Source organism: Sabethes cyaneus, chromosome 3, assembly GCF_943734655.1.
Source record: "Sabethes cyaneus chromosome 3, idSabCyanKW18_F2, whole genome shotgun sequence".
NCBI classification, from domain to species: domain Eukaryota; kingdom Metazoa; phylum Arthropoda; class Insecta; order Diptera; family Culicidae; genus Sabethes; species Sabethes cyaneus.
The window spans coordinates 117,880,618-117,907,492 of record NC_071355.1 but is presented as its reverse complement, the minus strand read 5'-3'; the positions used below and the strand labels follow the sequence as shown (position 1 = coordinate 117,907,492).

Below are 26,875 nucleotides of genomic sequence, written 5' to 3'. Positions count from 1 at the left end.
GTTGAAGGGATTTTACCAATTCAATCCTATTTTATCAACAGCACATCTGTTCACTACACTTCTAGTGAAATGGCAAGCTCTGTATGAAGAGTAATATTATAACACTACAGATGTAGCACATTTTTTCCAACACAGATATCAAATTAGCCGAGGTTTAATCGTCTCGCAGTAAAGAATTTGCGATCTGTTGGGACAACGAACTTGTGTCATTTTTTCTGGCACACTTCCCTAACACAGACATCAAATTGGACTAGGTTTAATGGCGTTCGTAAGAAAGCTGTTGGCACGAGGGGGCTTTGTCACTCTTTCTGGCGTACTTCCCAAGCAAGGACATCAAAATGGTCTAGGTTTAACCGCGGCCGCGGTGTTAAGAAATCTTGTTGAAATGAGGAGACTTTGTCACTTGTTTTGGCTTACTTCCCAAGCACAGATATCAAATTGCTATAGGTTTAGATCATCGCAAAGAATCTTTCAACCAATCGCGAAGCGAGAATTCTGGTCAAACATAGGTTCATTATTTTCAATTTTTCAATAGTTCAACATAAAGAATCCATACTTTTCTTCATTTGGGTCAATTCTTAGAAGATTTTACGATCGATTGGTGTAAGAATATTGAAAATCGATCGGAAAACCGCTGAGCTATTAGCGCTCAAAACCTTTCATTTTTCGTGACGCTCGCATTTTTCGATTTTTTGGAATGACACCCTATCTCAAAACTTGCCGTAAGACGTAGTCCTATGTCAAAATCCGGTCAGAGCATATGTCTGGTGGTGGTTATCAGTTTCTAGATATTGTAACTTTTGCCGGGCTTGTATGTTGAGCTTGTGTAGTTTTTCCATGGAAATAATCGGTTCAAAACTTATTTCCTTTATATTTAGTCCGTCTAGTGGTATAATCAGAGGAGAGGGGCAGCTTTGGTATTCGAAACTGCTGAAGTTCTGGTTGTTAAGTTTTATAGAACAGTTGCTGAAGTGTATTAAAAATGTTCCAGATAACGTTCTTTTGGATAACTGACAGTCTGTTGTTAAATCTATTGAATTTGCATTTTTTACGACGACATGATTATCTGTTAATCTCTTGATTTCCGTGGTACTGCTTGCTTCTGTAAAGGCACATCTTGCGGAGACGTCATTCAACAGTTTGGAGAAACATTCATCATTTGACACGTTGATTAAGTCCTTCAAGTTATGTTTTTTGCTCTACGAATTGGCAAGGTTGTTTGGCGAAGTAAGTGGATTCCTGGTTGGTTATAGCTACATTGCTAGGGGGTTTTATTTCCTTGCCTCCTACCGGAAGTGGTCCTAGTAGGAGGTTGCTGAAAGCCAGTGGTTCTATCTGTGGTACAATTATTATGAAGTAGATTTTGGAACCTTTATAAAGAGCTTTGATGCTGAGAAATTCGTAGGCTTGGTCCATGCTGAGCAATGTAATGCTTTGTTCTTCTAGTCTATCCGTTACATACTTCATCTCTTGAATTTCTAGAAAATTTTTTGAAATAACGTTCAGTCTAGTTAACTATTTAACTATTTAACTGTTTCACTATTGAATGGTTTTTTGATTGGATGTTCAGTTTGAAAGTTATGCAAAATTGAATACGCATACCAAAATTAACAATAATTTATAATGATTTTAACCAAGATATTTGGATGGTAAATGGCTGAATAATGCGCTCCAGAACCACCGAGAGGTTCCACAGCCTCTTATTCAGCAACTCCTATCTCGACCTCCTCGTGGTACCATCCGGGATACGTTCCTTAGTGGAAATCGGACAACCGGTGGAAACTAGGGTCGTATGCGGACAGCGAAGGGGGCACTAATGCGAAAGCTGAAGTGTAAACTCTCCGCCTGCAGGACGGTTCTCTTGACTCCCAGGAACCAAAGCAGAGGGTCCAAAGCCCCTAAAGGAGATGGTTGTAATAGCTGTTATCTATGGCTATTACGTAAAAATTTGAATGGATAAACCCCTAATCCAAGGTGTGACGCGACCCGTGCCGAGGGATGAATGGTGGAGGGGGTTCTATAAATTCTCTCGCCGCAACGGAGCCTGTGGAGTACCAGGGCGCCCTCCACAGCAATTTTCCCTTGCTGCATCAAGCCGGTCACTGATGCAGTGGACGATTTCTTACCGTGCAAGCTCTCTCTGCCGAAAAACAAAGAAACGAATGAGGCGGAGAGGAGAGTAGTGGAGGAGCAGGACTTGAACGATGCGCTAGCAGAGGTTCAGTCCTGATCCTCGTCTATCCTCAACACGTCGACTCGTTGTGAGTCTACAAACGAATATGTGGCTCCAACTCTCTACTCACGGGTCGAGATTCACTCTGCCTGATCTTAGACTGTGTGCTGGAGGGTGGGCTGAAACAAAAGGAGAGCCGAACAGTTATGGCCAGTAGGATGGCTGTACAATCGCTCAAACAATCTATAAAAGAATATATAACGTCTAGTATCCACCCCTAGGTTACTCAAAAGTTGCTGAGTCTCAATAAGAGAGATCTCAGCAAGCTTACCGGTCTTGTGACAGGACATTTTCCGAGTAAATATCATTTTCGGAATCTCAGTTTCATACAAGATGATATTTAACTTCGGAACACTTGCTCTGCTATCGTGGAGCACAAATAGTACGCAGACTGCAGTATCTCAAAACGGGGAGATCTGATTGGCGTCGCCGATCAGGATACTAGGTTCATAAACCTAGTCATCCCTGATTGGCACATGTCTCGCTCCAGCTACCAGCCTGTCACTTCCTCAATAAGTGATAGGTAAGCTTGAAGCGTATAGTATAATAATAAAACGGGGCATACCACAATAGTTCAAAATAATGGACGCAGTGGTAAGAGTACCCAACAGAGGAGAGAAACCAAGATATTTTACCTAATTTCAATTATTTTAATATCAAACGAGAGGTTTTCACACTACGAATATATATGCAAAATTTTATAAGAATTGGTTTTACCGGTCAAAAGATATTAATCCTCGAACACTCGCGCCAACTTTTATAACACAGTTACTCGCGCGCACAATAGGCCAAAACCAAAGAAAACGTGCGCACTAGAGTTTTGACTAGGAAAACTTGGTTTCAAGTTTATCAAACCTTTGGAAGAGTTTCTTAAAATTGAAAGCTCTATCGTCTGGTAGAATCTAAATTTTGATTAATCCCCCTAAAAGTGAAATAAAAAAATTATTTTCCTTTAATTTCAATATAACACATTGATTTGTTCATTGATTGTTTTAGAGCAATCATTACAAGAAATTTTGCTGAAGTCAGTAACCTTCTATCTCTTCAGCGAAGATAGAAAAATCTTATTTATTGTATATGAATTTGTAAAATCAGTTTTTCTATTTTAGCTCTTTTTGTAATTATTGTATGACTTTTTCATGTATTACAAAGTTGTATAAATAATAAAAATACACAACTTTGCTGAACATAGTATACCTCTATGTTTGCTTGTTTAGGAACTGTAGAACTTTGATTATAAAAAATACCCTGATTTTGACCCCGAATTACTCGACTACCAGCAGACGGATACATTTTAAGCATTTTACATTTGCTGATAGTTTTGCTGCATACAGACACCAAGACACCATTTTTCCATATGAAGAAACGAGAGAAAATTCCAGTTGGGGCCAATTGCGGTGCACCTCACATGCTACTGGCTTTGTTTCTGTGATGTCGGTTTATGCTAATCTATTTTCCTACCAATTTAAAGTATTAATGCATTGAATAATTCTGACATTTTGCTCATAACAAGTTTATTGAAGAATATACGTTAGTATATACTTAATATACGATTTGTAACTTTATAACAATATGGCTTCCAATAACGTACACATGGTGTACAAAATACAACAACGTGAGTAACAGAAGGTTAATAAAAGTTGATGAAATTTATTCAAGAATACTTTATATTGTTGTGAATAGTGATATCCGATTTTCTCAGTTAATTGATTAACGAGTAATCGAATAGTTTTTTATCAATTGTTGTTCGACACGATTAATCGTCTGTGATTAATCGGGTAATCGACGAAACTTCGATTACTCGTTGTGTATACTGCCGCTACTCGCATGGCAGTCCCATTAATATAGGAAACTCCATAGAAAATGGGACTGTTATGTGAGTAGCGGCAGTATAGGTGGTGGATAAAGCGTAGTAAAAATCGAACACCGTTGCATTGTAACTCTCTTGCTGTTGATAGATTTGGGATTGCTGACGGCAGATGGTTTCCAGTATTTTTAGATAAAAATTCATTGAAATCCTGGTTTTTATTTGTAAAATTATTTTCAATGAAAATAACTTTTTATCTGTATGTTGGATAACTCATCCAACAAAGCTGGTGCGACCAACTTGGGGGTGTATTATTTGGAACTCTAAATCAACAAAGTCCGTTGTGGGAGAATTTCACTGACCTACTTATGTCTTGTATTACGTGCGCTATTGCTTATAAGTATCGTTCAAGCTTGAAAATGGTATCCTCGCTTTAGTTATTACTGACCTGTCCTGTAAAAACAAGTTGTATCTGTAAACTGAGAAGCAGTTTAGTATGCGGTAGTTGTCGAAATGAATTTTCAAAAAAGCTTTGGCTCAAATCAAATACAGCAATGATTCGCTTGCTTAAGGATTCGTTAATTGGACGGTTCGTTAGTCGAAAAATCAACTATGGGCTATCTCCAACCAAAAAGCAAAACACATCCACATGTACGCGTACCCGTGTGACTATGAGAATGAAAAATAAGTTATTTCAAATAATAGCACAGAAACCGGAAACCAGCGGGACCAACTAACAGAACTAATATTTTAAAAATGATTCATGATGACAAATGTAAAAAGAGATATTTGAACCTTTTCGTTCTCATGCGAAATCCCACGCATGCGAATTCGATTAGTCTCTGTTTGCCTTGCCAAAGAGAGTTTTAAGTTTGTTCGCACTTCACTTAAGGGCCAAACCACCCCATCGGCAGGCAACCATGTTTTCGCTGCCAACATCTCGTGTGTGCAAAAATGAGATAGCATGTCAGCACTGCGTTTCACTCAACTGCGAACAGTCTGATTTGGGCCCGCTGTCAAATTTTGAGCCCAGGACATGCTGTCGCTGACGTTCACTGCATCTCGTTATAGAGAAGGGGGGTTAAACAGAATGCTGCGTCAGCGCGTCCGCCTGCGTTATTCTGACAGTTTTCCAATGGGTTTACTGTCAAATTGACACTGACGGGTGCGTTGATGCAGCATTCTGTTTGGGCCTTTACACGGAATCTCTATGCCGAGTTGTCAAGACCGTCAAAAGTTGCTTGAAAACGGTGAAAACACTAACAGAAATATTTCTTTCTCTTTTTTTCTCGCACATAAAATATATCATGGATAAACCTTTGCACGGTGCCTAACCTCAACTCTGGTTTGACGTTTTTGTGTGTTTTGTTTTGATTCCCTTTGTAACCTAATTTTATTGCTAGTGGGTTTATTACTTGTAATTGGTACCACTTGTTTGCGGAAACCGGAAATACCCGACTTTTCCGAAGCAGGAAAATGATAACAGTTCTGTACAACATATATTTCTGCCCTTTTTGCAGTTTTTTGCTTCTGAGTCTTACGAATAAGTAATCAAAACAAACCCCACAACACTGTCAAACCTGGGAGGAAAAAGAACGCACTGACATCTGCGTGCAATGCTTTATATTATGACATTGCAATCCGTCAAAAAAGTAAAAGAGACCGTTTACTGCTGGCAAGGCTGGCTGGCAACGAATATTTAATTTGCGAATTGCGACTACGAAGGTAAGGTGTTGCCACTTGGATAAGTTTAGTCTATGAATGAAGCAAAAGCAAGATAGGAATTTATTAAAGAGTGCGAGAAACAGAAAGATCTTAAAGCATTCTTCTCTCACACTCACAAGCATGCACAAAAATCTGAAGATCTGAAGATCGCTGATGGCCAGTTCCATGAGGGTAAAAGAGAACGTGTATAGCTTCGAAGTCGCGACAAGTTTAATTTAAGCTTTCCGTTAAAATTACCATGTGGGCTTCACGTCATTTTGAGTTCAGCAAGCATAAACCTCAAAAAGCAGTATTCGTGTCAGTAATCGATGCGACTGTAATCGATTGGTTCGATTATGTGTTAGGCGTTATTCGATTAGAAATTATTCGATTATTCCATGCTGTAATCGATTACTCGATTAATCGAGCGATTACCGGACATCACTAGTTGTGAATTAAATATATAATATTTTGCTTATAAATATTTTGCTTGCACTTACCCTCATTAGTAACAACTTACTCAGCAATTGCATGAGAAAAGGAACCATCGAAATTTATAAGTGCTCTGTTTGGTTCAAATTTTGTTAACTTATTCAATTTCCAAAAATTTCATGTAAACCAAACGTGTCGATTTCTATCTCAAATAGCAAGTAAGACCGTATAACAAAGGTTCCTTTCACCACTAGGTGGATTAAATCAGGTTTTTTCTATTATCTAAGGCTTTGTCACTAGCCGAAAATTTTATTATTTTCTAACAAAACTGAAAACAAATTCTGAATTGACGGAACCTGTTCACCAGTAGCAGCAGCTGCAGCACAACTGATGAACTATCGTGTTGCCAAGACACTGTTTCGATTCTGGAAATAAGAATTTTAAGTTTGAACTTAACTGAAACCTCCTATGGTGAAAACGTGGTTCAATACTTTGAAGAGAAATGTATGTTCATGATTAATTTTTCTTTATTAAAAACAACACAAAAGACAGTTTTTTCAATAATTTTCGAAGATTTTCTCAGTGAGTAAAGCAACGATGTGTTTCAATGTTATTTGCTTTGACAACACTGTTCTGAGTCGGATCGTTTGTACTGCTATGTTTACCTCTTTTGTTCTCCCACCATCCTTATGAACAGCGAGTGAGACGTCAAACTCGCAGTTTCCCATAAGAACACCAGAGAATAAAAGAGACGACGAATACCGTTTGCCGAACGGTGCGGTGAGTGTATGCCCCGATAAATAATTTAGACAGATGGCATTTTACGCATCTATGCCGATACGCTATGCCGATTACGCATCAGATGCCGATTAGTAGGTCGCGGATAGGAACGCAAACTTACTGAATAGGGCGAAAAGTTCGAGGGATTTTTTAAGGGGACGTAAAAAAATTCAGATTTCAGGATTGCTTAAAAAAGCACCTTGCGGGTGAAAATAGGTTCGGTCTGTTCAAAATTAGTTCCGCCGCTCCAACTTTTAAAGCGAAAAATCAAAAGTTTAGCTCAACAATAGTGTCTTCCAATGGTAAAAGCTTGAAGAACTAAAGATAGCAAGAGGATTGGTATGCTGATATCCCCCACTTAGTCAACCCATCGCTTGTAATAAGGTAAAACAATCAGTGACCCGCTTAGACTGCTTAAAACTAGTTCTTTACCCTAATTGCTCTGAAATATTTCAATCGTAATTTTCTTCTCCTACTGTTACCCGCAATCGGAAATGTTTGTGGCTCTTTGGTTTTTGAATAACTGATTTACTACATATTATTACATATATTCATTCTGCAGTCTAGTAAGGAAAATACAATGGTTGCTCACAATGAATTGAAGTTTAAAAATATGGCTAACTGAATTATAGATACATATTCAGATACTAAGAAATAACCACACCGTTAGGTGGATTAATTCGGGTTTTGCCTTTCTGCTATATGAAAATATAGTATTTGCCTTTCTACTATATGAAAATATAGTATAAAGGTATAGAAATCACTCGGAAAACCGAAAATCGAAAGAACGCCCAGCGGGACGAATGTCAAGTACCATTCGACTCTGTTTCGAAAACTGAGCATTTTCTGTGTGTGTGTGTATGTGTGTGTGGAACGCTTTTTTTTCACTCATTTTTCTCAGAGATGGCTGGACCGATTTTGATGATCTTAGTATCAAATGAAAGGACTAGTTGTTCGCTATTGAATTTCATACTGATCGGACTTTTAGTTCAAAAGTTATGTATAAAAATACGAAAAATATGGGACTTCATTATCTCATAGGTCCTTTAACCGATTTGAACAAAATTGATTACAGATGAAAGAGGAGCCTTTCAAAACCTTAACTTAAAAATTTCATGACGAATGGAGTTGTGGTTTGAAAGTTACATAAAGAAATGTGTAAAAAAAGTGTTGAAAACATATTTTTGTTACATATAAACATTAATTCAATAAGAAAGATTCTACAATTTATTATTATTTGAGAATTACTCTTGAGATCTATCAAATGAAACCGAGTTTTTGAAAATCGGACGATTTATTCAAAAGTTATTCAAACTTAATCATTTAAGTACCTTATATTAAACCGTTCAAAACGTGTAAAGTCAAAATATCAAGGGTCGACTGTAATTGGTGTATGTATGTATGTATGCATGTATGTATGTATGTATGTATGTATGTATGTATGTATGTATGTATGTATGTATGTATGTATGTATGTATGTATGTATGTATGTATGTATGTATGTATGTATGTATGTATGTATGTATGTATGTATGTATGTATGTATGTATGTATGTATGTATGTATGTATGTATGTATGTATGTATGTATGTATGTATGTATGTATGTATGTATGTATGTATGTATGTATGTATGTATGTATGTATGTATGTATGTATGTATGTATGTATGTATGTATGTATGTATGTATGTATGTATGTATGTATGTATGTATGTATGTATGTATGTATGTATGTATGTATGTATGTATGTATGTATGTATGTATGTATGTATGTATGTATGTATGTATGTATGTATGTATGTATGTATGTATGTATGTATGTATGTATGTATGTATGTATGTATGTATGTATGTATGTATGTATGTATGTATGTATGTATGTATGTATGTATGTATGTATGTATGTATGTATGTATGTATGTATGTATGTATGTATGTATGTATGTATGTATGTATGTATGTATGTATGTATGTATGTATGTATGTATGTATGTATGTATGTATGTATGTATGTATGTATGTATGTATGTTTGTATGTATGTTTGTATGTATGTATGTATGTATGTATGTATGTATGTATGTATGTATGTATGTATGTATGTATGTATGTATGTATGCATGTATGTATGTATGCATGTATGTATGTATGCATGTATGTATGTATGTATGTATGTATGCATGTATGTATGTATGCATGTATGTATGTATGTATGTATGTATGCTTATGTGTGTCCATGTATTTGCCATTTTGAAATATCAAGAAAAGTGAGAAATGGGATCATTCAATAATGACGTCCACTGCTTATTGGGGGAGGGGGGTGTCAATTTTGTGACAGGTTGTGACAGCGTGGGGGAGGGGGTCTAGGCAAATGTGACATCCGCCGAAGAAAATTTATTCTCAGAAAAAGGCTACAAAAACTCGTCGATTTATTTCGATTTTCGAATTTATCTTACTTCAGAAGATCGCAAGAGGACCCGACATCGTCGAAACAAATAAATAAAGCTGATTCTCTCCTATATTCTTTTCACTCAAAAAGCAACTTGTTTCATTTGTTGAACAGAATCTTTCAAGCAAGCTTCAATTGATGCTGGTAATTGTTTCAGCTGACGGCGCCGAAAGTCGGGCACGATTTACCTATGTTACACTAGATTAATTATACCATGCGTTACATTAAAGGGTATATGTAAATCATTTTCAGTTCATTTGCAATCAAAATTTCTAGCCTTTTACTAAATATTTGATAGATAAGTACAAAATAAACTTTAAAAGCGTCACGATGTAGTGAAACCTGCCACGCCGATGCAGATTGAAGTTGTTTTAAAGCGGTGCTCTTCAATTGCAACCAAAACTTCATTTCTTCATTGATTTGTGGCGATTTGCAATTGAAAGTTGTTAGAGCCTTTGTTCACAGTTCATAAATCGTGTCCATAAAAATGTTTTTTTTACTAATAAAATTACATACAGCAATTCGGTAAAAAAAAATCAGTAAAAGTCTACTCGCTGGGTGGAGAAAGTTAGCAAAACGTGGAATCTTTTTATAATTTCGTTAAAAAGATAACTTTGAGATCTGGTTAACCGGAAAAATCCAGAAATTAATTTTTTTTGAGAAAATACGCGACTGTTATTTTCTATGGTTTTTTAATCTTACACTACTTCTTAAAAGATTAAGCTATTTTTATAAAACACTTTTTGCTTTTAACACGCTTTTTATTTCTATTTTAGGTTTGTGTGACGTTCAAAGGAGGGGGGGAGGAGGTTGAGTTTTGTGACACAATCGGACAGAGGGGGGAGGGGGGGTCTAAAAAAGCAGAAATTTAGTGGACGTCATTTTTAGATCGTCCCAATATTTCATTTGTCATTTTATTCACTTGCTGTTACTTGCAATCAGACTAGACAAGCAGAAGCAAAGAAAAGCAGTTGATTTAAGTATTTAGGAATAGTGGTGTATAGGGTTGAAAATGTTAATGAGTAGATTTTCCCAAATAAATTTATACAAGTTTCAAACAAATTTTGACCGACTATCGAAAAAGGCAAGCGCTGAAAAACGATAAAGTTTCCCAACCTCAAGCATGCTTATGGCGCTACTTTTACGCTATTTCTTTCATCTCCTCTCGTTTCGTTAACCCTCTAACAGGCAACAACGTAAAAACGATGAGATAAAGTTCATGAAAATATATACAAAAGAAGCTCAAGTTTTGTGCAAAACTAATTATCTGAAGAAGTGCCAGCTAAGGAAAAGCCCAATTTCTCTGTTTCGTGTTTTATGTCTAATGCTCTACCCAGTTATGTTTTCATCTAAGATATATTACATAATTGAAGTCAAGCATTTAAACCACTTATAGAAAAATTTTGAGGTCAATCTTTTTGTTCTAGATATCCTTTTTTTCAAACGTGAAAAAGGAAATATTCGCGCAATAATTATTTTTGTAATTATGCAAAATTCTAGTTTTTGATAGATGATTATTTTTGAGCGCATGGTCAGAAAACTGTGGTGAAAATATCAAGATATTTGTACATACTACATATTTGTCGTTTTCATATGAACATTTCTCATTTTATATGAACACATTTTTCATATTATCAATTCAAAACAAACTTTTTATGTTGCTCTGAAACTCCAAAAGTTAAGGCCATCTACAGATCTTTTGTGTTTACATACATGTTTAAATCGCTTAAATATAAAAATGAAGGTGTTGATAAAGTAAATTAAATGACACTTACAAATATTTCACACCCTAGGAAAGAAAATATAATTATTGCACGCAGTATGTATTCATGTATGTTGCACGCAGTATGTATGTATTCACAAGAATTTTACTATTAAATAAGGATTTTGAGGACTAAGGAACTAATGTTTAAAAATAGAGTCAACTCAATAATAGATGTTTCTGAGAAAATTAAAAATAATGATTGTTGCAGTAGAAAGGCTAAGTCACACCGCTAGGTGGATTAATTCGGGTTTTTAATTGGGAAAGCGCAGCCAAAAAAGGTAATGTATGCCGAATTTAGTAGCGTGCTGGAAATACCCTCCCGTACCCGTACCCTATTAGGAACATTCCACTCGAAGTATCCAAGGCCTATGCAATCGACTTCACGGATTTGATCCAAATTTTGTCAAAAGTTTAACACCTAACATGCCATTGGATCGATATGGTCCATAGGTATATATTTTGATCAAGTTATTACCTTCGGTAGTTAGACTGTATCCTTTCATATCAAAGTTTTCGTAACCTTGTATGATAGCCGCACGAAGATAATGATCGATTATATGCTTAGATATGCTTTTATTCACGTTGATTTCGAATGTAACAAAAGTTTCCCGCTCATCATCCGGATCACGTCTAAAACAACATATACGTTATAATGGATTTTTTTAGAACTGCAGATAGCACAATGTAATAAGTCTACAACTCACTCTAGTTTATGCACTGCGCTAGTAAATTTTGCCTCTGAATCCAAGTCAGCAAGCAAAGCGTCGAGTTTTTCTTTAACATCGTTTGCTACTTTTTTGAATCTGTTACTGTCTTTATCATCGAAATGCCGATTGTAAATCTCAAACACGGTAAGAGTCAATTTATCTACAAAAAATGAATATAGAATGATTAAACGATAAAAAAAATAAATTTTATTACTTACATTCATAATCGGGATTCTCAGGTCTACCTGATCCAGATTCGGAGTCTTCATCATCCGTTAATTCATCAAAATGTCTTCTTAATCGAGGTGCTTCTCTGTGTTTCAAGCGTTTATTGATACTGGCCTCAAAAACATTGGATATTTCATTCTTTTTTCCCATTTCGACTTTCTTGTATTTCTTTTTGAATATATTATCAGCGCTTAACTCTCCTTTTGCTACTTTGACTCTTTTAAGGAATTTTTTTTTGCGTCCAATTTTAGTGAATTGCTTTACGGGGTTGCTTTTGCGGGACAACAACTCTTCAATGCTTCGCTTGATTCTATAAACGCTTCGCATTAACCAGTTTTCGTCCTCACCTTCAACTATCATAGAACTGTCCTCAGAATTGATAATATCCGTATTCGCGTCAAGATTGTATTCGACACTGTTATTAGTTGTTTTCGTAGTACCAGACTGTAAAAGTTTCCGATTGTCTCCATCCGTGCCGGTAGCCGATACAGAGTACATTTTAAAATCATCAAATACTAAATCGGCATCGCTTTGCTAAAAAAAAAGTATGGTTACAGGTATGTATAGTCTTATAGATCATTGTTATATAGTTCTTGATTTGAAGTTATTTTGAAAGTTTTCAGTGTCAGTCAATATATCCAAATATATTCGAACAGCATCGAACAAATTTTTCATTTAATAATATAACTGATTATTTTTGCAAAGAAGGGTAACATTTATTTTGACGTAGGACTACGTCTTACGGCAAGTTTTGAGATAGGGTGTCATTCCAAAAAATCGAAAAATGCGAACGTCACGAAAAATGAAAGGTTTTGAGCGCTAATAGCTCAGCGGTTTTCCGATCGATTTTCAATATTCTTACACCAATCGATCGTAAAATCTTCTAAGAATTGACCCAAATGAAGAAAAGTATGGATTCTTTATGTTGAACTATTGAAAAATTGAAAATAATGAACCTATGTTTTACCAGAATTCTCGCTTCATGATTGGTTGGAAGATTCTTTGCGATGATCTAAACCTATACCAGTTTGATATCTGTACTTGGGAAGTAAGCCAAAACAAGTGACCAAGTTTCCTCATTTCAACAAGATTTCTTAACACCGCGGTTAAACCTAGACCATTTCGATGTCCTTGCTTGGGAAGTACGCCAGAAAGAGTCCCAACATATCGCAAATTCTTTACTGCGAGACGATTAAACCTCGGCGAATTTGATATCTGTGTTGGAAAAATGTGCTACAGCTGTAGTGTTCGGTTATAATACGACTCTGTATGAATACGCATGCGTGCCGTTTCATTAGAAGTGTAGTGAAAAAATGTGCTGTTGATAAAATAGGATTGAATTGGTAAAATCCCTTCAACGTGGGAAACCATGGATAATAAAAACTACAATGTATACAGCCCTAAAGGTTGTACGAATGGGTAACGTAGGACTATATCAGATCATTAGATCAAAGACTACAGTACATTTCTGGCATGTGCATGTTTATAAGAATCTGTGAGTGCCGTTGTTTAAGTGAATGTTTAAAAGAGAAGAGCGAAATATTTAGATACAATTCTTCATTGCATTAATGGTGGCTTTGAAAATACGTGGACGAGGGTTCATAAGTACAACGCCTGCAACCATTGAGATATAGATTTCTTTTCAAAATAACTTGTGTGCATCATAAAGGTTGGAATAGTAATAAATGACCAGCCCACAGATTATTGTATTAACATGTTTAAATGAACTTACTGTTACTCGTTTGTGACCTTTAAAAAGGCCATTGGTTACAAATTTAATGTTATTTGTAGCCAAAGCACGTTCAACGCATATATGACATGTCATTCGAATGTCCTTCTCTTTTGACATGAATGGCAACAGGCACGTAAGTTTGCGGCGTCGATTCACTGTCTTTTGCTCCGAGAAGGTTTTACTAGTTTACTTTCACAGCTTACCGCTTGTTACATAGCAGAAAATATGGCACATACGCAAGAATCTTTGTTTTATTTGTATAAGAATCCTTATCCTCCTACCACAGGAGTGAGGGGTCTCAAACCATCATAAAATAAATTCATGTCTCCAAAAACATCCACATGTCAAATTTGGTTCCATTTGCTTAATTAGTTTTCGAGTTATGAGAAAATTTGTGTTTCATTTGTATAGGAGCCCCACCCCCCTTCTTAGAAGGGGAAGAGGTCTCAGTACACCATAGAAAAAATTCTTACCTCCAAAAACCCCCACATGTCAAATTTGGTTCCTTTTGATTGATTAGTTCTCGAGTTATGAGGAAATTTGTATTTCATTTGTATGGGAGCCCCCCCCTCTTAAAAGGGGAAGGGGTCTCAGTATACCATAAAAAAAATCTTATATTTCAAAACCCCCACATGTCAAATTTGGTTGCATTTGCTCGATTAGTTCTAGAGTTATGAAGAAATTTGCATTTCATTTGTATGGAAGCCCCCCCTCTTAGAAGGGTAAGAGGCCTCTGTACACCACAGAAAAAATTCTTACCTCCAAAACCCCCACATGCCAAATTTGGTTCCATTTACTTGATTAGTTCTCGAGTTTTGAGGAAATTTGTGTTTCATTTGTATAGGAGCCCCCCTCTTACGGCATAAAATTGCTCTCTCGCCCCTCCATAAAATTGCTGATCATTTTATCTTTCCAACGACATATAAATTGTTCAGTTTCGTTCAGTAGTTTAGTAGTTATTAGAATTTGAAATCTTTCATTCCAACGTTACACTTCTATTTTCGTTTTCACAAAGTGATACCCAGTCGCAGATAGTAAACAAAGACGTAGTCCTACGTCAAAACAATCTTCAATTTCAGTAAGGTAGCAGGAAAGCAATAGTTTGTGTTCTAGATTTTGTTAAATTGTTTTCAAATGCACAATCTTTTGAGAATTGAACGTATGCAATGTTACTACTTTGATAAATGTTACATACAACGCATGTAGCATGTACAGTAATGGACAATATAAAGTACGCACCCGCTCTCATACTATATAACACGCGGTATCTTTTTTATTGTCAAACATATGAACTCGATATATTTGGATAAATTGTAGTATTTTCAATGCTTTAAACGATTTATGTATCGTTAAATATAAACGTTAGCTATTTTGATCAATTTATTGTATAGTTCTAGAAATAGTCAATTTTTAGTTGGTCATAATAAAGTACGCACTACTAATATAATGACTGCACAACGCCGCCTACTGCATACGAATAGTTTCCTCGCCATCACACTGCAGCGAAGTGTCAAAACAAATTGTTTGTGATTAATTTTTCATTACCGGTGCGCGTTTTTATCTGGTACGATGTCAAAAAAGCAAATTTGTGAATATTTTTTTTGAAACGATGGTTCTACAATTGATGAAGGGACGGTAGGGGAAAGAAATGAAAATTTTTGGTGAAGGAGGGGAAGAGCGGAAAGGAAGGGGGGGGGGGTATTGGTAGCTATGCTTGACAAGTAGTCATTTTGACTCCTACCTTTTGTCCAATACTGGAAGGTGCATGAGTCGAACCAAGCTGTAATCTGAGATTACAACCGGATTCGAACCCACAACACCCGCCAGGGCATGTGGTTCGCTGGTACTTGTACCTAAGTCCAGCGCCTCTATGGTTCAAAGGTACAAGTACCAGCGAACCACATGCCCTGGCGGGTGTTGTGGGTTCGAATCCGGTTGTAATCTCAGATTACAGCTTGGTTCGACTCATGCACCTTCCAGTATTGGACAAAAGGTAGGAGTCAAAATGACTACTTGTCAAGCATAGCTACCAATACCTCCCCCTTCCTTTCCGCTCTTCCCCACCTTCACCAAAAAATTTTCATTTCTTTCCCTACCGTCCCTTCATCAATTGTAGAACCATCGTTTCAAAAAAATATTAATATAAAAATGGATTTCTGTCTGTCTGCCGGAATGTTCCTTATAGAATCGAAAACTACTGAATTCTTGATGATATGGTGAACATGGTAGCTTGCGTATCATTTGTGTCTAGTTTAAAAGTATATTTTTTGTGTGAAATCAAGTGCTATTGGTGATCTATTGCTAGTGATCCGACGGCATATTTAGTGACATCGACAGATAAGTAAAAGTTTCATTGCATGCTTTTCATTTATCTTGTTTTTTAAACGATTTATTTCTAAACCAGCGCCGCACATAGCGCCTATGCAAGTAGACGCTACGGCCGGCGGCTGCTTGAAATTTCATTGTTGCGTTTTTTTTTTCATTGTTCACTGCCTTGAGTGCCTGCCGTTGCTGCTGGACGAGTCCAGCCGGCGTGCGTGTGTATGGAAGTCGGCATGGAGTGTGCAAAATGTGGTAATGTTATTCGGGCCAGCGATGATCCTGTTGCTTGTGTTGGTAAATGCAAATCTGTATTTTGCAGAGCTTGTACACCACTAACCAAGATAGCAGCGAAAATTGTGAATGATAACGAAAATATTGTATTTAAATGTGGATCGTGTTTATCAGCCCGAGATGACGGTAGTAAAGATGACGCTTTTCGTGGTGAGTTGACTGCGATGATGGATACATTATCATCTGTCTCTCAGTCGCTTGCACACAACGAAAGTGGAATTGAAAACCAGATAAACAACGCAATTTCTAACGGTATTGATAGTATTTTGAAATCTATCAGTAACTCGCTTCGTGAGAGTATGGCACGCCTTGAATCCAGTGTGGCCAAAAAACTTGATGATTTCAAAAAAGCTATATTTGATAATATCGATCGGGATAGAAATGTTGCTTCAATGAATAGAAAAATGTCGCGAAATGAGAGAACGGTTCACTCTGAATCGGACTCAAATCCCAGCAAGAAAATGTTGTTTAGTCGAGATAAAGCGATTGTTGATAATTATGACGAGGTTTTTTCGAGCAATAATAAAACTTACGCGAGTGTTTTAGCGGGATCAGCTGGAAATAAATCGAATAATGTACAGAAAAAAGAGAACCGTAAAGCTCGACCAGTCATTGTGATCAAACCGGTCGAGTCTTCTCAATCTAGTGAAGAAACGAGATGTTTTGTGAAAAGTAATTTAGATCCGAAAAAACATAAGATTAGTAATTTTAGAAACGGGAAAAACGGTTCGATTATTGCTGAGTGTGCAATAGGGGATGACATTGAAGTCGTGAAAAATAACATTCAAAGCAATTTGGGTGAAAAGTTTAACGCTTTTATTCCTACAATTGCTAAACCGAAGGTTAAAATTGTAGGAATGAGTGATCAACATTCCTCCGATGTCTTCATAGACTTGCTTAAAAGTCAAAACGATGACATCGGCATCAACGAGGTCAAAGTTATTGCACAATATGAAAATCCACGCTTTAAATATAACAAATTTAACATGGTAATCGAAGTTGACAAGGACACTTATAACAGCCTGATGAATGCTGGTAAAGTAAGCATCGGGTGGGATAAGTGTCCTGTTAAAGAGGCCGTCAATGTTTTGCGTTGCTTTAAATGTGGAGAATTTGGTCATAAAAGCACAGAGTGTGTAAATACTGAAGCATGCTCTAAATGCAGTGGAAATCACAAAACATCCGATTGCTCTTCAACTGAATTTAATTGCGTGAATTGTACAAAATCAAATAAAGTACTTAAAATGAATTTGGACGTAAAACATCCAGCATCTAGCTCACAGTGTCCGGTTTATCGGAGACTGTATGAAAAAAGAAAAAGCAACATATTGTCAAGTAAATAGCAACAAAAGAAATCACAATGCGATAGGAAGTTAGAAATAGTCTATCTGAATATTGCTGGTTTATCTACAAATTATGTTGCGTTGCGACATCTTGTAGAAATAAAACGTCCAATGTTGGTAGCTCTAGCCGAAACTCATATAGTGGACGCTGATGCCTACAATCAATATAGTATACAATCAATACAGGGTTATAAAGTTGCTTTTTGCCTTTCGCATTCCAGACATACTGGTGGTGTTGCTATTTACGCCAAGGAATCAGTTAAATTCAACATTCGTACAAACGAATCCGTTGAGAACAATTGGTTTCTAGGTATTTCAGTTGAAAGAGGCATGACGATTGGAAATGTTGGAGTAATATATCATTCCCCTAGTTCAAATGATCAGCGCTTTTTGGAAATTTTAGACAACTGGTGGGATAATTTTGTTGACTTAAATAAATTAAATATTATTGCGGGTGACTTTAATATTGATTGGCTTAATGGAACAAATTCGAACCAATTAAAGCAATTAGCAGATTTTTACAATTTAAGGCAAACGGTTAGCCAATTTACTAGAATTTCCAGACACAGTCGAACACTAATTTATCACGTGTTTTCAAACTTTGACAAGGTCCATTCTGTTACAGAGGCCAATTGTAATATTTCTGACCATGATTTTTATTTTAATGGAGAAGGACCAAACCTGTGATGATAAAGTAAAGATAAAGTGCTGGAATAGATATTCGAAGCAGGCAGTGTCTCAGCTTGTTTCGAGAAGCTTGGATTTTCTCCCAATAACTGGTGTTTTGGACCATAAGGCAGCTGTGCTTACCAACACGCTGAAAGAGTGTACCAATAAGCTTGTTTTTGATAAGTATGTGAAACTACGTAACACAAACAACTGGTACTCTTTAGATCTAGTACGTTTAAAACTTGAAAGAGATAAAAAGTACAAGAAGTTTCGTAGAAGTAATAATAGTGATGATTGGGCTAGGTACACATCCGCTCGTAACATATATTCACGCACCTTGAAAAAGGCTCGATGTGATTATATTCAACGGAAGATTGATCACCATCAAAATAACAGCAAGGAGTTATGGAAAATTTTAAAACAGTTGATACAAAGTAAAGATAATTCTCCGCGGTCCATAACTTTCAATGGAACACAAGAACAATCGAGTCAAGTAATAGCGAATAAATTCAACAGTTATTTTGTTGATAGTGTTCAGCTGATCAATCAAAGTATTGATTTGGTCAGTGAACCTCACGAAATAATACAGCCGATTTCTAATAATATAAGATTTGATGGATTTCGCCCTATTACTTTTGCAGAGTTGAAGGATATTTGTTTTTCTTTAGAGAAATCGGCTGGTATCGACAATGTCAACGCAAAAGTAATACAAGATTGCTTTCATGTCATTGGACACGACTTGCTGGACCTTGTTAATGAATCGTTGCAAACTGGGCACGTGCCTAAAGTTTGGGAAGAGTCACTTGTGATTCCTATTCCCAAAGTTAATGGAACGGATAAAGCCGAAGAGTACCGTCCTATTAACATATTGCACACATTAGAAAAAATTTTAGAACTTGTTATCAAAGGCCAGCTTATGAATTACTTAAATTATAATCATTTGCTAATTCCAGAGCAATCAGGCTATCGAGAGGGACACTCTTGTGAAACTGCATTAAACCTGGTGCTAGCAAAATGGAAAGAAAAAATCGAAGCTAAAGAAACTATTCTTGCTGTATTTTTGGATCTAAAACGCGCGTTTGAAACAATCTCTAGGCCCTTATTGTTACAAACCTTGAAGCGATTTGGTATTGTAGGAATGGCATATAAATGGTTTGAAAGCTATTTATGTGACAGAACTCAGAAAACTCGCTTTGATAATTTGAATTCTGATTCCCTTGCCAACACACTTGGTGTACCGCAAGGAAGTGTATTGGGGCCCCTTTTGTTCATAATGTATATCAATGACATGAAACGAGTTTTACGGTTCTGCGACATAAATTTGTTTGCGGACGACACTGTTCTATTCATTGCGGCTAAGGACCCTAATGAAATTGTCACACATTTAAACCAAGATTTACATTATCTTTCGAATTGGTTGAAATTTAAACAGCTTAAGCTCAACATTAGCAAGACAAAATATATGATCATTTCAGCCAACTCCAAGCCAGACGTAAACGTTGAAATTGATGGTGAGACTATTGACCGCGTAAATGAACTAAAGTATCTTGGAGTAACCATTGATGACAAGTTAACCTTTAAGTCTCACATTGATAATGTCATCAAAAAAATGGCGAAAAAGTACGGTGTCTTGTGCCGTTTAAAAAATGAATTGACGATTAGTAGTAAAATTCTTTTATATAAGTCAATCATTTCACCACATATAGATTTTTGCTCATCCATCCTATTCCTTGCAAACGATACGCAAATATTGAAGTTGCAGCGCTTGCAAAATAAAGTTATGCGATTAATTTTAAGATGTAATAGATACACTTCCTCATATATTATGCTGGACGCATTGCAATGGCTTTCTGTGAAGCAAAGAGTTTATTTTTTGACAATGGTGTTTCTATATAAAATTCTTAACGGGATGGTACCTCGATATTTGTGTGACCGAATTGAACGAGGAAGAGATTTGCATTCGTACAACACTAGAAACGCGGAAGATGCAAGAACGCCACATTTTTTGTTTGGAAGATCACAGAACTCTCTGTTGTACAAAGGAATAAATTATTTCAATTCGATGCCCAGAGAAATAAAACGTGCAGCAACAATGGCGGAATTCAAAAGGCTTTGCATTTCACACATAAAATCTACCTTATAGACACAATTTGATGATTTTTTGTATTAATTTAAGAAGATTGTTTATTTAGTTATTTTTTGTATATTTAGTGGATATAGTAAGTTATCATGTTCACTGATGATGATGGATTTGAAATTGTTATTAATACACATGTTTGAGCCACGCGCGCGAGAACAGACATACACAATCTGGAAATTGAATGATCAGGTTAAAGTCCTGAACAAAGGAGCGGAAGCTGGACAGGCTTGGGTTTGCTTGTGGACTTTGGAACTCGTATACCTACCATCGCTTTGTTGCGGAGTTGTATATCGAGCACCAAAGTTCTGCAGGATCTCCCTCGTAGTTCTAGATCGTTATCTAGAACCAACTCTGACCAGCTTGTGCTGCTAAATATTAGGTTCAATTCCTAATCAAGTCCAGATAATTTTCGGGTTGGAGACGAGCCTTGGACATTTTTGGAAAATGTTGATATTCACTTGAAAGTTTGATATGTCTGTATTAGAAGCCAGTTCGTTATTTGCTTTTGCACCTGGCTACATTGTTATCACATAAATACTATAATAGATAAATCGTCTCGCTCAAACCGTTGTAGGGGTATGAGGTGGGACCATCATCATCATCATCATCAACCGATCAGCGTGAAAATTTGCATATAGGAGTTTTTGGGGCCAGGGAAGGTTCTTATGATGGTTAGAGACCCCTCCCCCCACTAAGAGAGGGGGCTCCCATACAAATGATTCACAAATTTCTGCATAACTCGAGAACTAATCCAGCAAATGGAACGAAATTTAGCATGTGAGTGTTTTCGTAGGCAACTTTTTTTTCTATGGTGAATTGAGACCCCTTCCCTCCTTCTCTCTCCCTTTTAAGAGGGGGGGCTTCCATACAAATGAAATACAAATGTCCTCAGAAGTCGAGAACTAATCAAGCAAATGGAACCAAATTTGACATGTGGGTGTTTTTGGAGACAAGAATTTTTTCTATGGTGAATTGAAACCTCTCCCTACTTTAGGAGGGGGGGCTCCTATACAAATGAAATACAAATTTCCTCATAACTCGAGAACTAATTAATCAAATGGAAACATATTTGGCATGTGGGTGTTTGTGGAGGCATGCATTTTTTCTATGATGAATTGGGACCCCTTACCTTTTTAGGAGGGGGGACTTCCATACAAATGAAATACAAATTTCCTCATAATTGGAGAAGTAATCAAGCAAATAGAACCAAATTTGGTATGTGGGGGGTTTTGGAGGCAGTCATTTTTTTAATGATGGTTTGAGACCCTTCACCCCTGCGGTAGGGAGGTAAGGACTCTTATACAAATAAAACAGAAATTTTTGCATAACTCGAAAACTAATCGAGCTCGAGAAATTTTAGACTCTTTCATAAAACATTAATCAATAACAAAACCACCAAAAACTATCAATAGTAACATTACATAATTCAGCGCGAGACTGCCACAGGCCGCGAGTGTTGCCGGCGACCTGCCGTCGGAAGCGCCGGCCACTGCGGGAGGCAGCCCCCCGTAGAGATCAGCTCTATCTAGGTTTATTTATTTTCCTAGATCTACTGACCTCTACTACTTTCCTTCAGTTGGGTCACCCCTGCGAAATGGTACTTTCTACGAAAAGATTTTCCGTGAAATGGTACATCCCGCGTAAGGTTTTTCGCGAAATGGTATTCTGCGAAACTCTATATTCCGCGTTATGGTCAACCCAGAATTGGTGTTCCACAAAATGGTATTCGGCGAAATGGTTTGTAATGATGGCGAATATTTAAAAGCTATCCGCTTTATTTTATCAGGCTAAGCAATGTTTTCTACTTTACTGTGAGGAAAATTTGTATATTAAAATATCCATGAACTCCCCAGAAACTTGCAAAACTCAAGGTTGTAGGGTATTGTCGTTATCGTCGGACCACTGTTATGGTCGGGCCATCACGATTTTACAGTTTTAGTAACTCATGATATCTATGATACAATCATTGCAAAACTTCTTACTGTGATAGCTAACTTTTCACAATATTGTGAGTTTCAATCGTGTATTCAAAACACCCGTACTGAATTCAGTGACTTAATCTTCCAAAAAAAAGTTTTCCACGCGCAATGAACTTTTCTTCAGGAAATGATTCATGAAATGCAATTATCGAGATAAATTTTGAAAATGTATGAAGTGTGTTGTGCTGCACACGTAGACTATAGAAAAATCCCCTCCAGTAAGGTGTTTGGGAAGGCTAAGGTGAATTACTAGAAAAGCGCTATTTGTACAGGTCGGGTCACTTGAGTAGTCATGGTTAGGCCACCATAATTTTAAGCGCAGAAGCGCAATAATCGCTAGAGAATGTCAGTCACGTAAAATGTGTTGAAATGAAGCAAAATTAATACGATAAATACTTATATTTTTGTTGTTATTTCATTGTAGTTGTACAATTCGAAAAAGGCAATTGTAGCAATGCAATTAAAAATAGGGGATTTGTGCATATATGAGCCGTTGTTCACGGAATTCATTCTTTTCATGCCTCTGTATAAAATTTCAATACGTATGTCTTAGATTTTCTGCTGTGGCCCAAGCTATACAACATGGCCCGACTATGACAACATTTTTTGTCTTCACGTAAATGCCTATAACTTTTTTATTTTTCAAGCAATTAGTTCAAAACTTTCCAGAAATATACCTTATTCTTAGACCTTTGCCACGATGTATTTAGATTTCCAAAATTCCTTTTGAAACGAAAGTTATGGGCGAATTCCAAAACGTGGCCCAACCACGACGACACTCCCCTAACTAAGGTCATCCGAGATTCACGATTTATGACCAACACAGTTTAATTTGTGGCAATACGAAGTTTGTCGGGTCAGCTAGTTGAGTTATAATTGGGGCTAAACTCGAATTTTGAACGATTTTGAACAGATACGACCGTGATCTTTTGAGAAGTTGTAGAGCATATAACAGTTAACTCTCTAAGTGATATACGGAAACCACAAAGTTACGGATTGGCCTACTGGAGGTTCCGGAATATCCGTTGAAATTTTCGTATTGGTAAAGTTGGTTAAAATTGGTAAAATATTTTTGAAGTAACTAAGGTCGGGTAATTAGTAAAAACCCGAATTAATCCACCTAGCGGCGTGACCTAGCCTTTCTACTGCCACAATAATCATTATTTAATTTCTCAGGAACTTAATTGTAGATGTATAGATGTTATATTAGACTATATTTTTAAATATCCGTTCCGTATTCCTCAAAATCCTTATTTGCCAGTAAAATTCACAACGTATTGTGTAGAATAATTATATTTTCTTTCCTTGGGTGCGTAAATACATGTAAGCGTCATTTATGTTACTTGATGCACACCTTATTTAGTTTTATAATATTTATAGAAAAATAATGTAAACACAAAAGATAATTTTTACAGACTTGAATGAATATGTATAGAAAATTAGAAATTAACCCTCTAACGGGTCTACAGACGGCCTTAACTTTCGGGCTTCAGAGCCACATACGAAAGTTGTTTTGAATTGACAATATGAAGTATTTTTTCATAGCAGATTTTTTGATATTTTGATATTAATACCATGCATTCAAAAGTTAGCATCTTTGAAAAACAAGAGTTCAGAAAAATTATTATTATATTTCGCTTTTGAAGAAAAATGATATCTACAACAAAATGATTGATCTCAACATTTTACTGTTGGTTTGCTTGGCTTCAATTTTGCAATATATCTGAATTAGAAAAAAATTACTGAATAGAGCATTAGATATGTCATCAATTTTAATCATTTAATGTCGGATCTTTCGATGCATTTCATAGTGGCCAGGTTGAGTCACAAACCGCTGAATTTATATTCCTATTTCACATTGTTCAATTCGAGGTTGAATAAACATAATTCCGAACTCAAAGAACAATTTTCGCTCGTTGACCACTTTTACGGATGTTCTGGATTTGGTCCGGATCCGGATGGCTTCTCAATAGCACGGATTGTTTACTTTACTACGCTTACGCTTACGTTTACTACGCCAAATAATAAGCCGTAGGGACTTGAATTTTGAAGCTATGAGAAGACTTCACAAAAATGAAAATTCAGCGGATGTTCCGGAAGCTCTGAAGACCAAGAAGGGATTTTTTTCTGTCTCACCGAGCACCTGTAAGATGGAAAAATATATACTTGACACCTTTCCCAAAGGAACCTTGGTCGTGTTGATTAAAAATTTCGTAAAATTCAGGTATAGCCCCAATTAACTCAATTTCTGTATGCTACGTGTACTTGTATAACGCGGCGCCAATTACCCGCGTTATACAAATATCGACTGTACTTCGATTCTGCCAACATGGCGGTTAGTAATAACGGCAGCAGCGGTCGACGGAACGGTGGCTACGAGTTCACATTGCCGTTGACTGCTGTTGACTTCGATCGGGAAAGAATCTTCGATGGCAACCGAGCCACCTTCCCAGACTGGAAATGGCGTGTGGAGCATCGCATGGCAAAAATGCAGCTGATACACACTGTTCAGTACGCCGATAGAGGAAACGTTCTACAAACCAGTAGAAGGAGCTACTCCTGAGCAGAAGGCAGCAAGAAAGGAAAAGCTGCAGAAGCGATTGAACGAAGATATTGAAGCCATGGATGAAATTATTATGCTGATCAACAACGAAGTGCTGAACAAGGTCCTTGGTGTGGTATATGCCAAAGAAGTCATGGACGTTTTGTTACAGCCGCAATTATAAATATGCGAGACCGTCTTTTTGCTATAAAGCATAAGAGCCTACAAACGATTTAGTGCTAAGGGAACTGGATCGTATGGGTGCTAAGACCTCGCATGCAGAGAAAGTGCATGCCCTTCTAATTGCTATACCGACGAAGTACAAATTTATCAAGGGGTCACTAATGATCCAATCTAATGAAGGTCTCTGTAAGAAAACAATCGCCGAATTAAAGCAGGTATTCCTGGACACAGAAGTTAATGAACCCAAAGAAGAGAAAAGTCACAACTTTGCACTAAAGTCTAAAAAATTGACCACCAGATGTTTCGGATGCAATAAAATTGGACACAACAAGAGTAAATGTCCATTGTTGCAAAAGTACCGTCGATTCGGGCGAAATTGAACAGTCGAGTGAAATTGATCACCTCGGACCAACGAGTAAAAAACTCATTATTCTACGTTTATACTGATTCATGAAGCTAAATATGGACCCATTCATGTTAGGGAGAAAGAGACGGACGACGAATGATCATGACGAAGCGGTATAGAGAGAAGACAATTAGTGTGCCGAGAGATCTCAAAGCAACCGTCCGAGTTTTGGTTGTTCCGCGTGATGTAATTATTTGAAGGAAATCCCATTTAAATATATTATTGTACTGTTAATTTGCTATAATAAACTTGCTTATTATTATCACATTCATATAAAGATTGAGTTACAAGTCAAAGTCATTGATCTTGTAAATGGCTTGATTTTTTTAAATATACTATTTTGATCGAATCGCAATTTTCAACATAGGGTACGGGAGGGTATTTCCAGCCCATTAAGCGGTAGTCTAAACAATATTCAGGAATTACGTTGAAACTATATTCATTCGAGACAAGATTTTTATACCAGTTGATAGAATTATATTTACTGAATATCGGCGTGTATTTTGGTCTTAATGAAACACTACTGAATTTGAGTTATAGTCGCGAGAAATGATGAAGTCGCTGCGGCTAAATTGGGCCCATTTTCTATAGTGGTGTCTATGTTTTTTTTAAATCCGACCGGCCGAAATAGCCTGCACAGGGATTAGATGCTTTTCAAAAACAAATCAAAAGAGAGGCCGATGGATAATGTTTCGGTATTGCCTAGATACCGGCTCATTGAAGATAACTAGCTTTGCAGTGACAACAGCTTGCTGCTGGCGCTAGTGTATCATTGAATCGTACATATACATTAGCACCAGAAGCCCACCTAGTGTATCATTGAATCGTACATATACATTAGCACCAGAAGTCACACCCCTATGTCAACAAGATGGAAGAGTTTCACGCGCCAGGGGGGAATGAGGCTGGAGACTCGAGTAGGGTTTTAATGGGTCTGGATCCTCACGCCCAAGTAGGGGGCTCGGGATACCAAACCCCACAGCTTGAGTTGTCTTCTCAGGTGTCTCAGGTGTAAACGTGGTCATAATTGTGTGTTTTCCAAACCATCATCAAGAGCGGATACGCGTAAGTGATTGCTGCTGGTTTTTTCAGCCTGATTACGTCCCAGTGGAAAAACAGTGGTTTTGATGTTTATTGAATAAAATTACTTACATTTTTAAGA

General features: G+C 36.8%; 1 protein-coding gene across 6 annotated transcripts in view; it reads right to left on the bottom strand.

Annotated features, from left to right (window-relative positions):
• The window catches only part of LOC128742843 (basement membrane-specific heparan sulfate proteoglycan core protein), a 1,551,467-nt gene that overhangs the window by 1,402,036 nt on the left and 122,556 nt on the right, over nt 1–26,875 (bottom strand). For all 6 annotated transcript variants that reach the window (XM_053839324.1, XM_053839321.1, XM_053839325.1 and 3 more), the window contains 3 exons: nt 12,097–12,640; nt 11,876–12,038; nt 11,647–11,801 (listed from right to left, as the gene is read on the bottom strand). In XM_053839324.1, the coding sequence (XP_053695299.1) occupies nt 11,647–11,801; nt 11,876–12,038; nt 12,097–12,640 (862 nt within the window). The remainder of the gene's footprint in view (nt 1–11,646; nt 11,802–11,875; nt 12,039–12,096; nt 12,641–26,875) is intronic.